Here is a 13,999-nt window from a genome sequence, read left to right on the forward strand (position 1 = left end):
ATTTTGTTGAATAATTTAAAAAGCATTTAAAACATTTATAAATACTCTAAGAAAAGGAACAAAAAATAAGAAAATAAAAAAACTTTTTAAAGCAAAGCGCTAAGCGACGTTTAAGTTAGATTTTTTTCCACATTTTCAGCTAAACTATTCAAATATCATATCGAATTTCTCTATCCCCATTATTGTAGAGCTTAAACATCAATAGGATTATCAATCTTCGGCCGCAATGCTGCCAAATGCCGAAACTGAACTTGAAATTTAGATTTATCCTTTAGTTGGTATGTGTGTATGTATGTTTGTATTTTTGTTCTTTTTGTCAACCCATTAAAGGGGGAGGGAAGAGCCTTGAGCCTTGGGTCAGGATGGTATGGCAGGGAAGTATTGACGGTATCCCCCAAGGGATACGCAACGGAAATCTACTTGTGCATATGGAGATGCCATTGCCTGGTTGTTCCTCTGGTTATTTCTATTACTTTTCGGCAGCATTTTCACCCTTTTTTCATTGCCCATACACCACGTGGCTGAAGGGGGAAAAGAGTCACACAAATAACATGTCGGAAATGTCGGAAAAGTGCACATATTGGATGAAAAAAGGTTCATTAGGAACATCAATTATATTTCAAGAGCCCAAAACTTTCGAGAAAAACTAAGTTAAAAACATTTGATGCAATTATTTATGAAAATAATACTTCGGGGGAAGCAAAGATTAGTCAAAATAATTAAATATTTAAATCTCTAATGATATTTGAAGAATATTTAAGCCAGATACTGGAATCGTATGGCTTTTCCCAAGAAATACTACCTATTATAGTATACTATTATTATATTATATTACTACTGATTAATTCGCCCTAAAAAACTTAAAGTTAACACCCGAAAATACATTTAAATCTCAGTTAAATCTCAGGTAAATCTCAGGTAAATCTCACGAAAATCTCTGTTTCCGTTGCCACACATCTTAAAGCATTTTTTTTTTTCAGTTCACTTTTCTGTACTTTCCATCACCTTGCGCTGCTTCCTTCCATCGCATTTGCTGGGCTTTCAGTTTTCCCATCAATTATTCCCAGAGTCCATTCTGTTGAATGTCCGCCAGTGGAAAGAGGAATGCAGAACGGCGGAGGCACTGCCTGGGCATTGTTTAACAATTAACGGAACAAGTTGTTTAACTTTACCTAAACGATTTAAGTCAACAGTAAGCTACAAGCCCCACCACTTTAGTGGGTCCTCCTTCTGGCTTCTACTCTTTTTTTCATCCACTCCAAAGGACTGACTGACTGTCCTCGTCACTAGCTCTCATCAGGATGGAGAGAGGATGTGACTCTGTCAGTGCTGCTGCTGCTGCTGCTGCTTCCGCTTCCGATGACTGCACAAATCGTTGAATTTCCTTTTCGTTTTTTTCTGGTGCTTCTTTTTTGCGGGCATCATCTCCTCTGGCTCCAGCTGAAATGGCAGAAATTTGTCAGGAAACATTTCGTTTTGTTTGGTTCTCGTTTGGCGGCACTCCACCTGAACTGCACTGCACTCTCCTCCCCGCTTCAATCCACTTGTACTCCTTTTTGTCATCTTGTTTGTTTTACTTAAAGGCCAGAGAATGAACGGCTGTCCTCTGGCCAGCGGAAGGTCGGAAGGGGGGCAGGACACAGGAATGGCATGGCATGGGAATGGAATGGAAAGAGTGCTTAAGCCGCTCTCTCCTCTCTCTCTCTCTCTATTGGCATCCGCGCCCACCCACAGTCACGGAGGATTGGACTGATTGGACTGGCAGCGCGACTTCAATAATTAAATTTGCGACATTTCAACGCTCGCCGATCAATGGAATGAATTAACTCTTGTCAATTATCCAAGTGAGGACGGACTTCAGACCCAGACCAACTTGAGGTCTCGGAGGCTCAGTTGCTGTCGCTACTTTCATGCCTCTAAATAGCTAAAGCAGCGGCTAACAAATGAGAACACCGACCATGGAGTGCATCGACTAAGGGATACCGAGTGCTGCAAAGTGATTTCATTCGGGCTGTAAAAATTATTTCCTTCAGAGGAGAGGATTGTACCAAGTAAAAGATCTCCGTATAACTTTCTTGATTCTTAACAGTTGCCGTTACTCTGACTTTAGCTCTAGCAATGTACAGGTAAATCCTATATACCCTTCAGCTCTACATGTACAGGGTGGAGCACCACAAACAGAGGCAACAGCAAAAAAGAAAAAATCAGAAGTCCAGCGATTGCCGACAATAAAATGTCACTTGATCGCTGCATTGGCGCTCGTGTCCAACTGAATTTAGGCATCGCCGGCGGTGGTCACTCTCCGGAGTCGGAGTCGGAATTGGAGTTGGAGTCGGTGCTGGAGCTGGAGCTGCAGTTAAAGCTTAGTTTGGGGGCCTGGCCTCCGCCTCCTCTGACCAGGTGGCGTCGATCTACCGCAATGCTGCTTGCTGCTTGCTGCTTACTGCTTGCGGCTGATGATGCCGCGTTCCGCTGATGACGACCACACAAGACGCTTAATTTGTTGCGCCCCATGCCGATGACAATGCGAAGCCGCATGTTGTCTCCTGTCTCCGCTTGACTCCCCATCAATCAGTGATTGTTGTTGCTGTTCTTCTCTCGCTCTCCCTCTCTCCCACTGCTGATCAGCCGGGCGGTGGGAGCTAAGGAGAAGTAGAAGCGCAGAAGTGGCCTGCTTTTTTTGCTCCTTCGCTGTTGGCTTTTTTTTGTTAGTACCGTTTCATCGATAATTCAGATCACGCGATTCGGATGCATGTTCAGGTCTCTCTCTCGCTCTCTGTCTCTCTGTCTCTTTCGATTAAGCTTTCATTAAGTTCTTCTCGTAGATAAAGCCGCTCATTGAAGTTAGCGAAAGCTGCGATTTTTTGTTTGTAAGTTTAAGCTTCGAATTAATTGCTCAAAGCTTTACGAAAGTTTATTCAAAATCAGAATTGATAAAAATAGAGGGAACAGAAATGATTAGATTTGATATTTAAAGATATTATGTGATTACGAAACATGTATATAATTAATAGAGGGAGAGGGAGAGGGAGAGAGCGAGATCAATGATTGATTCATAGAATTGAAAATAGAGAATGAACCCCATGAACTTCGAATGAATATGGCATTAAGAAGGCATTAAAATCTATCCATTAATGAAGTAAAAATAAATATGAAATATAAAAAATAAAATATGTGAAAAGTGTTTGTGGTAATTCATGTTTTATGCATAATAAATTATAGTCACCGAATTCCTTTCTGCTGAAATACCGCTAAAAGTAGCTTACATTCCTCTCCCTGATATACCCCACCGCGCATCCTTCACCACACATGCCAGAATGCCACTTTAATGAAAATCTATCACAGTCTGGAAAAGTTTGCTCCTGGGTTCCGGCCACGGTACGCGAGTAAATTCATTACACTTTCTCAATTATGTGAGATACATTTTAATAAGAGCATGGTGGGGGGGTGGCAAGGAGCGGCAAGGATGCAGAAGTTGCGTGGAAAAACCTCAACATAATCAAGTAAATTAATAGCAGCGAGCAGCCGGTTGGTTGCCGCAGTCAGAGATCAAAGTAATTAATTATAATAATTAAGAACTTTCCGGAAGCTGCCACTCGCTGTCTTACTCGTTCTCTCCCACCCACCCACTCACACACTCTCCTCTCACACTCTCTCTCTCTCTCTATCTCTCTCTTGGTTGTGTGTTGCCACACAAAACTTTTCAGCATTTGCATGCGGCAAGGACCGTTGACATGGGGTTGTGGGGCAATGTGGGGGCGTGTGTGTGTGTGTGTTGCTGGAAAGTGCGTGCACCTGTTGAGATTTGAGCAATTCCCCAAGCAAATCCCATATTCATATCTTGTCCGGACTCACACTCCTTCCTGCTCTCTCTTAATCCTTCTCGTGCGGCGTCGCCCTTTTGATTAAAGATGTCTTTAAGTTAGTTTCTACCATCATCAAGAGTTTGTTGGTGTTGTTTGAGTTTATTGTTGTTTTAAATATTGCTGGAGCTATTATAGTTGTGCCTGTCGAAATTTACTAGTTTTTAATCATCGCTAAAAGCGTTGCCTTCGGAGGCAGTGCAGCAGCAGCAGCATCCAGGCCGCCGCAGCCGCAGCAGACATGAAATTCCGCTTCGTTGAACTAATACGCTAAAAGCATTTACCAACACTGCCTAACACGCCCCCCACTCAGGCACAGCCACAGAGCCGCCCACTGGCAATTGTTTGTGCTCAGCGGAGCAGCCAGGCAGGCAGGCAGGCAGGCAGGCAGGAGCTGCTGCGCTTTTGCCTCTATCACTCCCACTTCCACTTCCACCTTCTCCTCTCTCTGTCTCTTTTGTTGCTGCGAGATTAAGCACGAAAGGGCAGATGGATGAAGAACGGGTGGGATGGGATGGAGGATGTAGTATGGCATGCGGGATGCAATCATCTAAAGTGTGCAAACGGAAAAAAAGGAGAGCACATGCAAAGCTGCTCCACCGCAATGAATAAGCTCTTGACATTTGCTGTGGGCGTGTCAGGGCACCCACTTGGAAGCAATTAATTGACCAACAACACACTCACACACACAAAAGGGAAAGAACGAGAGAAATGTGGTGAAAGAAAGAGAGAGTGAGATTTATATAGGGAGAGAGCGCATGGATATATAACTTACATATTGTACATATATATATCCAGAGTTTATATACATATCCATAACTGAATGCTGTAAGATATTGCAATGCATCTGCACACTCGTAGATTCATTCATTCATCCAATCAATCGGCTTTATAATGGACTTCAGAGACTTATATATCCATTCTATGATGCACATTCTTTCTACTGAATTTCATTCTTTAATTCTGCTTTGATCCTGCTCTACTATGAGCCTAACTTTGGCTCTCCTACCTTCCAAGCGTCCACAAAATATTCGGCAAATGAATGTTTTACTTTATTATTTAATTTAATTTACTTTATTAATCGTTTACTCTACGAGTACTTCGGCTTCCCCTTCTGCAGCTAACACACTCGAATATGTACGAGTATACTCTAGATTCAGGAGTCTCCCCTTAGTTAGCGGGATACTGGATCTCCGTCTTCTTCACGTTGAGGACGCCGCTCTGATCGGTGGCACCCTGGAGGGTGGTCACCTTCTGGTTGCCGGAGGCGTCAAAGCTGCTGATTGTCTGCTGGATGTGGGTAGCGGGCACGCTGCTGCCGTACGACTGGGTGCCGATGGTGCTGCCGTATCCGAGATTGCTGGTCAGACCAGCGCCGTAGCTGCCGGCAGCGTTGTATGAGGGATTGTAGGCCCCGGTGTCCTCACCGAAACGGCTCTCAAGGTTCACGCCCCTGTGAAGCAACAAACAAAATCTCATTAGAATTAATGTTCCAAGCGGACGAGGTTGAACCTACTGGGAGACTGGAGCCGCCTGCTGGGTGTAGGAGGAGCCGCTGTGGCCGGAGCCATCGGGATTCTGAATGGAGTGGGAGGCGAAGGTGACGCTGCCGCCGTTGCCGGAGGAGGAGGACGACGAAGACGAGGACGAAGAGCTGAACACCTGACGACGCAGACGCCTCAGCAGACGGGCATTGACGGGATGCACATCGGACTGGTGGCCCTCGGAGTCCAAGGTGAAGAATGCGCGCGGCACAAACTGTCCAGCTGTGGGTGAGGAATGTGGGGGAGATTATTATAGATACATATGTATTCCAGATTAAATGGGGATCCCGAAAGTAGGCTACCAAATGGTTTTGTTTTCTTTGTGAAAGTTTTCTCTGTGCAAAAAATGCAAAAAATACTCTCTCTTTTCCAGTGAAACCTGCTTGACATCTAACTCTAATTTTGCTCACTTTATTATTCATAATTCCGTTATTAATATTCGGAAAGTTTCGACAAACATTGTCGCAAAATTCGAATTTCACAAAACAAGTTTTAAAATTTATAGTTATATATTTTTAATGGTTTTGCGATGGGATTTTCGGGTATTAACATAACCCGGTTTAGCCCAAGACTTGCTAATCAAATTAATAATCAGCATGATAATCGTTTAACTATAGCCTTGACTAATCCGTAGTCGCTGCGATGATGTAATTGCAGAATCAGGGAAAGAGAGTGAAGGAGAGAGAGATAGAGGGGAACTCGCACACTCACCGGAAGAGGCCGCAGCAGCTGAGGCCGCAAAGAGGGCAAGAGCAATCAAAGTGTATTTCATGTTGGAGATCTGTAATATAAACACCCACAAACACACACTTAGCAAAGTAGGTATATAAAGGTATATATGAATATGTACATATATATATGTATATATGGCAGAGACACTCACAGCAAAAAACGTACAAAAGACTTAGGCAGCGAACGCGTAAAAAGTTCCAAATCGACTAAACCGCCGGTGCCGTACCGCAGCGCTTTTATATGGAAATTTTTAGCGCTGACGTAGTGCGAATCATCAACATCACAGAGTAGAGACGGAGGAGAGGCAGCAGCAGAAGCGGTCAAACGACCAGAAGACGAGCCAAGAAAATACAACAGAAGAAGAATAAAAAAAAAAAACATTGAATGAACAATAAACATAAAGAAACGCACACACTCGTAATTACAGATACAACTTAAGAGCAGATCTCTCAAGTCGCGTCTCAAAGTCATAAAAATAAACTTAGATTTAGTGATTCATAAGCTTTAACTCAGTCTCTCTCTCTGTCTCTCTCTTTCTCTGTCTGTGTCTCTGTTGATGGATCCCAAATTAAATTCCCCTAAACTTAATGATTATAATACCTGAGCCAAAACCCGAGCCCAAGCAAGCCGAGGGAACCAAAAACTGGAAATATTTTCTGCTCTGCTCTGTTCTCTTCTGTTTGTTTGTTTTCGTATTATTTGCATTTCGCGTTATTTGGCTCCCTATGAACGGGCGGCTGTTGTTTGTTTCGGTGCCAACTCGTGTTGTTCGTGCATGTTGGCCAGATGCCGTGCCCCCTCTGCCACCCCTTCTTTCTTTCTTTCCACTCGATCTCAGCATTGGTTCGCCCTGAGCATTGCCACTGACCCGATTCGTGTTCTTTTTGTCCAACACCAGAAGTGTTTCCCACTTTGGGGCAATAACCTGATTAAAGAGACGCCAGCAGCTCCATATGTAAGTGATGGACAAACATTAAATTACACTCGAAAAAATTAGGGAACGATTCGAACTTGTGGGGCTATATATTCCTCAGAAAACATTCCCGTAGGATTGTTTTACATTTTACCTTCAGAAATAGTTTAGAGTTAGTCTAATGGCTAACATGCGTCTGCCAATTATCATTTTAGCTGAATTTTAAATAGAAATCCCCGCTGACGTAGAGCCGTTCAACACGTTCCGTTAGAGTTTTGAAAACAGGTCTTAAAATTTTATTTTGTTTTCTTTTTGCCACAACAATATCAAAAAACAGATGTGCTTAATATTTTGTTACCCAATTTGATTAGTCTTTAATAATAAATTTACATTTAAATTTTTGTATTTATTCCAGGAAATCCTTCATGAAATTAGCCAAAAAAAAAACCAGTCGAGAATTGGCTGGATTTAAATTGCAGCTTTAACGATTATTAAGTGTTAATATGCGGTGGATACATAATTGCCAATCGGTAAGAGAATTACGCCTTTATAATCTACTAAATCTAACTAAACTTTAAGCTATCGTTTAAGGCCCATTCATCGGTTATAAGTCGCATCTGGTGAGCAATCCGTCTATGGATATGCCCCCTGGAAAACCATCCACAAATTCAATTTAATGGATTTACATTAATCTCATACAAATCCCAAAAATTTGTTGCCATTTGTTTCGCTTTGACCGCTCAAAAGTAAATATTTTTGAATTTCGCACACGTTTTTTTTTTGGCACGAACGAAACAAAAAAAAAGTCAAAAATTGAATAAGAAACAAAAGTGGGGAGGAAAACCTTTTCCGCAAATGGTGACAGAGCGAAATTTCTGGCCGCCTACTCGGGAAAAAATATTCCCCAGTCGATTTGGTACGATTTATTATTTGGCAGCGTCCTCCCAGAGCTCAGAGCCTGTCCAGCCCGAGAACCATTAATCATTTGTGTCCGAAGTTGAGTCCAGGTTCGAGTCCGAGGCTGAGTCCTGGGCACGAATCATAGGAGTCGGAGTCAGAGTCCTTGTCCGTGTTGTGGACACTCGAGATTGGCGGACAGTTGCAGAATAAACTTTTGCGGTACGTGGCAACGTGTTGAAATTACAAAATGTGTTAAAAAACGGGCGGAAAAAAACAAAATAAAATATTTCATTCACACACAGACAAAAAAAAAAATATAAATTTCCTTTGAGAATAGATTCGTGGGGCAGGCAGCAGCCAGAACAGGACAAAAAAAAAGCCAGGAACTGGACTGAAGTGGGATGCTAGGTGATTATGTTTGACAGCCGACCAGGGACATAAGACCCCTGCCCCGCTTTGGGCCAAGACAGGACATTGCCCAAAACCTGAACCTGAACAAAGTGTGAAAATTGGCTTTAGTTTTTCGTCTGATTTATGGCCAACTATTTCGATAATTCCGATGCTCGTCAGACTTCAGACTCGACTCTTAGCTGCAAGATCTATGACAATTATCCCAAGCAGGGAAAGAGAGAGAGAGAGGGGCCGTCTGGTTCATTTGGATTTGAATTTTTCTTGGCTCTTGCTTCCATTAATGTGTCTCACTCCCCAGGGGCGAACTCTGACTGTGAGAATATGAATAATTGAAACAGCTGAACGGAAAGAATGCGTATCCAAATCCAAAATCAAATTTTGTATGGTTATTTCTTCGAATACATAATCAAGTACGAGTATTTAATGTGCCAGTTTTATATTTTTGCTGTTAAGGGCGAGGGGTGGCGGGGTTGAATGATAATTTGCTTTCACTTCAACCTCCCTCAACGGAGACACAACCTTTTGATTACAAAATTGATTTTCAATGTTTTCACACACAAAAGCAAAATACAAAATACAAAAAAAAAAAACAAAAAACTCTGCCAAAATGTCGAAAAAATGTGTGAGTTTTGTGTGTGAGTGTCAGTCAGAGTAGGGGAATGGAAAAAGCATTCCAGATCCACTTACACTTCCACTTCAGCATAGAAATGTCATCGTGACATCAACTGTTGGCCAACACGAACTCTGCCTGATTTCTCCAGTGATTTTTCGCAATCAGCTTGATGAGGATGTGCGCTCTGGAAAGAGAGTGTAGGATGTAGGGAGCTGAAGGCTGAAGGCTGAAGGCTGATGATGATGATGCATGTGGTGGCAGTCTATGATTAGTATCCTGACGTTGGGCCTCGGCGTGTGCCCGACTCGCATGCCAAGTGGCCAGCAGACAAATGAAATTTTAATGCCAAAAGGACTAGGCAACCACCAGCTGAAAATGATAGTTTCGGGAGTCGCAAAGTCATTGATGCCCTGCCCTAACAGACTGTAATATAAATTTGTAGCTATAAGCTAGCAGAAATAGCCAGGCGTACCCTCGAGGAAGGGTATATAAGCAGAAGCTACTGCCTGATTCTTTCTGCTTGATGTGCTACGTGCTGGTCAGAGACAGAAGCCAAAGAGATACAGAAGCAGAGACAGAGTAAAAGTCAGAGACAAAGTGGAATGTGTTGAGGCCAAGGGACGCGGCCAGAATTGAGAAACGAGAATCAAGAATCAAGAACCAAGAATGGAGTGTCCCTGCCCCACACTCCCAAGCGGAGTTGTGGCATATGCCACAGCTATATCAATGCCATAATGTCCTTGGCCCACGAGCATCTTTATTGTCCGGCTCTTATGCCGGCAATTATTTGCGTGTATTTCTGGGTCCTGGGAAAGGCAAACAATGGATATTTCGCGCACACGCCATGGACATGATTGCATCCGCTCCGGAAGCCCTACAACGTGTAGCCCAGCATCCCGTACATCCCGTACATCCCGAAGCATCCTTCCTTCCTGGGGCGGGCCTCTCATCCGCAATTTTCACGCCCACTTTGTTTGATGATGACAAATCTCGTTGCGTGTTATCAGATTGGCTAAAACCCCCCTGCACCCATGCACCCATGCACCCGTGCACCCGCTACACCGGTTTCCCCTGCTGCATTGCATAATTATGTTTATCTTCGGAGATACGAGTTACTACGATATCGTTTGGGTCACGTGGCCATCGACAGTTTGGTCTTGGCTTCGACCTCAGCCTCTGTCCCTGCCCCTGCCGCTACCACGGAACGACCGGCACGTGCTAATCGGCGGTGGGTCGCCTGTTCTCATGCCCATTGCCTGCCACGCCCCTCTCCAGCAGTGCCACGCCCCGCTCTACATGGCCGATAATTGAAATCGCTAAGCCGAGTACGAGCACAGCCCAAGAATGGCTTCATTTATCAGGTCGATTCGGTGGCAGGAAATTAATGTTTTTTCCTCACATTTTCGCAGCGAAAGAGAAGTTATGAGACGGTGATGGAGGGGGGAATTAAGTTCACTTATTTCAATTGGCTTTGCCAATTTTTGTTTATTAATTAGTGGAAAATATAATATTCACTTTTGTTCGTCGAGAACAATCAATTGGATATGAAGGTGGAAAAGTACTCGAAAGTACGCAATGGAAATTAATAGACAGGGCAAGAGCAGGGGAGCAGGGGGATCCTTCCATGTTAATAATATACATATAATAAACATTGCAGCCAATTTAATAGTTCTTTGGCCACTTTAATTAGTCTAAGAACTAAGGATTTTTGATCATGAATTAAATATGTACAATTTAAAGGTTGATTAGCTACATTTCCGAGCCGTATATCGGGTTGGGCTTCCTTCTGCTTTTCCCTTTAAATTAAAGCTCTTCAGTTAATGAGTACACTCACACATTCACACACACACACACACACACATACTCGTACTCGGAATGAGTGTCGCCCTGTGGACGCATAAATTATGAATAAAACCCGCCACACGTGAACCAGGAGCAGCAGAAAGAGTAAAAGACAGAGAGAGAGAGAGAGAGATGGCTGCTGCTTTTATGGCCAATGGAGGGGGAGTGAGGCGCAGTCTGAGGCCAAGAAGTGTGCTAAATAAAATATTTAAATACTTAAAACCATAAACCTGAGTACATATTTATAAATTAACTTGAAACCCGAGGCCACAAGCTGCCACACACATGTGGAACCACTGGGTTTGGGTCAGGGGCAGGGCCATGGGCAGGGGGGCAGAACTGACCCTTTTGCAGTGATCCGATCCTTCTGCTCGGCCCACCGTCATTAGAAATGCTTACTAATGTGCCCGCCTTAATAATAATCAAATTTATATGCATGGTTATGTCCTTTAGTCCTTTAGAGCAGCAACTTCCAAACTCTGACTCTGACTCTGATTCGGAGTCGGAGTCGGAGTCTCCATTCTGGGCGCTCTTCCTGTCTCTGCCTGAGTTAAAGTTGGAGGCCAAGCCAAAGTGTCTGTGTCTGAGATGAAAAGTGTCAATATCCTTGTTTTGGTTAACCGAAAGAAAGGAATGCAGCTGGACCGGAGGCGGGTGCGGTTCTGGTCTGGTAGTCTGGTAGTCTGGTACTCGTACCGTTATGCATTGTCCGTTCGTCCGTTTTGTTGGCTTGTTTTTGGTTGTTTGCTGGCCAACACTGAGACTAAATGGCCCAAAAGGTTGCCTCTCCTGGGAGCTAAGCCTCCCATAGTCCCACCTTGTCACCGTCCGGCCACTGTCTCTGGATGAGTCTTGAAAATATCACAAAAATTAATTATGACCGACCGGCAAAAGGATACTCGCATGTGGTATGAATGCTGTTCCCCAAGTTCTTTCTTTCTATTTTGATTTGCTGAAAATGAATCTTCCCATCGGCCACACCCAAGTAGTAGTCTCTCTCTCTTCTCTTCTCTCTCTGAAGCAGCGACAATAAAAACAAATTACAATTGCAACAATAGCAGCATTTGAGGCACTCCATCCCACAGAACGCAGCACAGGAGCTGGAGAAGGTGCTCATTCACCTAAGGGATGGAATGGAATGGGATGGGATGGGATGGATGGACTGCAGGAGCCATTAACCCCTTTGCTTCGCCTGCCAGAAGACGGGAAAAATTGAAATAAATTACCAAAACTAAAGGGCAACAACTGTTCGCATAATGAAGTCAAATTATATTTTTGCCTGGTTGTTTGGATAGTTTCAAATACAGGGGAACAGGCACAGGGGAGCACTGAGAGAAAAAAGCGACCTGGAAGTGTGACTTATTTCCAATTTGTTCCCAGTTTGAATTCCTTTTTTCCCCCAGTGCAAATGTGGAAAAGGGGGAGGGGGGAATGTCGGATGATCAGTGGTTGTACAATATAGAAAGATATATGTACATATGTATGTATGTATGTATGCAGTAAGTGTGAGGTGGTTTTTCAACAAGCAGGGCGTTAGCAGCAGTCGCAGTCGCAGTCGCAGACGCAGTCAGGGGTGCGTCCTTAAACGAAGTGGTCCTTGAAATTATGCAAATCAGATGCATGCCAGCCAGCCAGCCCCTCCTAGTCCTGTGACTCTGCCCCTCCCGTTCCCACTTATGTACTTACTTGTATGCCACCCATGGATAGTGATCCTGCCCCAACTCCGGCATTAGCGTCAACAAGCATTAGACAATCCATTTCATCGACACGTGGAAGAGAACTCTCTTCGTGTCCCTTTCTCGTGCGATGTTATCATTTAATTCGTGGGGAATTAACACGGACATTGTCAGCAGTAAATGAGCTAATTAATCTAGTAAATGTGTCGCCAGCCCACACAGCCCACTCCACCACTGTCCAATGGTTGCATGATGATGCCTGGCCCCGCAGTTGGTTCGTTTGCGTTTTTGTGGTTCTCCAGAGGATCCCCAACGCTGACTGTGACACGCTTCTCCAGGTGGGAAATGGGCGGAGTAGCCCCCAGGGGCACGCGGAAGGAGCTGCACTAAAACCACCCAAATGAGATGCAAGAATTCATTCCGCTTCTGGAGAGCAGCCCCAAGCAGCTCGTAAAAGTTTCATTTAAATTATTTACAACATATTTTCGATGGGAATTTCAACTGGAAAAGTCAGGGAATGGATTGGAATTGGAATTGGAGTTGCAGTGAAAAATCATGGAAATTCGACGTCCATATATTTTTTTGCTTTTCCTGCATTCCCATTCCCCTGTCCATTTCTATGTCCATTTTTTTTTTTGGCTAACTTTTCTTGGCCACAAATCAATCTTCAGTGGCACCGATTCGGACTCGACTCCCAGTTAATGAACTGCCGGTGGGCCTTGGGTTCCAATCTCGATGCGTTTTTGATGCGTTCGTTGGATTTCATTTCCACTTATTTGGCCAGACTGCAGGGGGGAGCGGGGGGCGAATGGGAAACAATTTCGTGTTTATGGCCAGGTTGTTTTCACCAGCCACAAAAACGCTTATCGATGGATGAGATCTCGCTGTGCGAGACTTGTAAATATTTATGATTATTTTGTATAAATATTTGCCGTATTTCGGTTTTGGCCAACAGAAACGGGTTTCCCTTCCCGCGCCAGGAGGAGGCCTTGGGAGATGTGCGAAAATGTTTTGAACACCTCTGTGGCGGGGGGGGGAGGCTGTGGGAAGAAGCCCCGGGACATGCCCCTGCAACAGCCTTCGTTGTGTGTGTGTGTGCTGAAATAATAAATCTGAAGAAATGTTTTACGTTTTACCCTTCGGTACACTTGCCGTATGTACACGGTATTTGTAGGTGTACTCGTATGATGAATTTACGTTACGTATGTACGTTGATGCATGGAGAAGGAAACTTTACCGATTCCATATTACACAAAAATATTTCTTATTAAAATAAATATTTATCATTTATTTTTTATTTGTTATATCAAAGTGTTTTAATATGTGCGCCCGTATTAAAAAAAAAACTTGTAAATACATTTGTATAAATTTAATATTTATTTATTAATTTAATTTTTAATCGAAATATATTTGTTGTGTGTTTTTCTTTTTACCCCATTGATAATAATATTATTATAATTAATTTTAGGAAATATATTGTGTGTGTTTTTCCCTTCCTTCTCTTT

At 43.5% G+C, this 13,999-nt stretch overlaps 1 protein-coding gene across 1 annotated transcript; it reads right to left on the reverse strand.

The window, feature by feature from the left end:
• Positions 1 to 4,891: 4,891 nt before the first annotated feature.
• LOC111075584 (uncharacterized protein DDB_G0271670) lies at positions 4,892 to 6,188 on the reverse strand. The gene is made up of 3 exons (XM_022368947.2): positions 6,119 to 6,188; positions 5,380 to 5,629; positions 4,892 to 5,316 (listed from the first exon to the last, which is right to left on the reverse strand). Exons 1-3 carry the CDS (start codon positions 6,177 to 6,179, stop codon positions 5,034 to 5,036), a joined length of 594 nt encoding a protein of 197 aa, XP_022224639.2. The 5' UTR covers positions 6,180 to 6,188; the 3' UTR covers positions 4,892 to 5,033.
• Positions 6,189 to 13,999: the final 7,811 nt, after the last annotated feature.

Source organism: Drosophila obscura, unplaced genomic scaffold (genome assembly GCF_018151105.1).
Source record: "Drosophila obscura isolate BZ-5 IFL unplaced genomic scaffold, ASM1815110v1 contig_25, whole genome shotgun sequence".
In the NCBI taxonomy this organism is placed as follows: Eukaryota; Metazoa; Arthropoda; class Insecta; order Diptera; family Drosophilidae; genus Drosophila; species Drosophila obscura.

Coding starts and splice junctions, on each gene's coding strand:
- LOC111075584 (XM_022368947.2), bottom strand. CDS start 6,179: ATGAAATACACTTTGATTGCTCTTGCCCTCTTTGCGGCCTCAGCTGCT. Junction 5,630..6,118: donor AGCTGCTGCGGCCTCTTCCG/GTGAGTGTGCGA, acceptor CCTCACCCACAG/CTGGACAGTTTGTGCCGCGC. Junction 5,317..5,379: donor CAGGCGGCTCCAGTCTCCCA/GTAGGTTCAACC, acceptor GTTGCTTCACAG/GGGCGTGAACCTTGAGAGCC.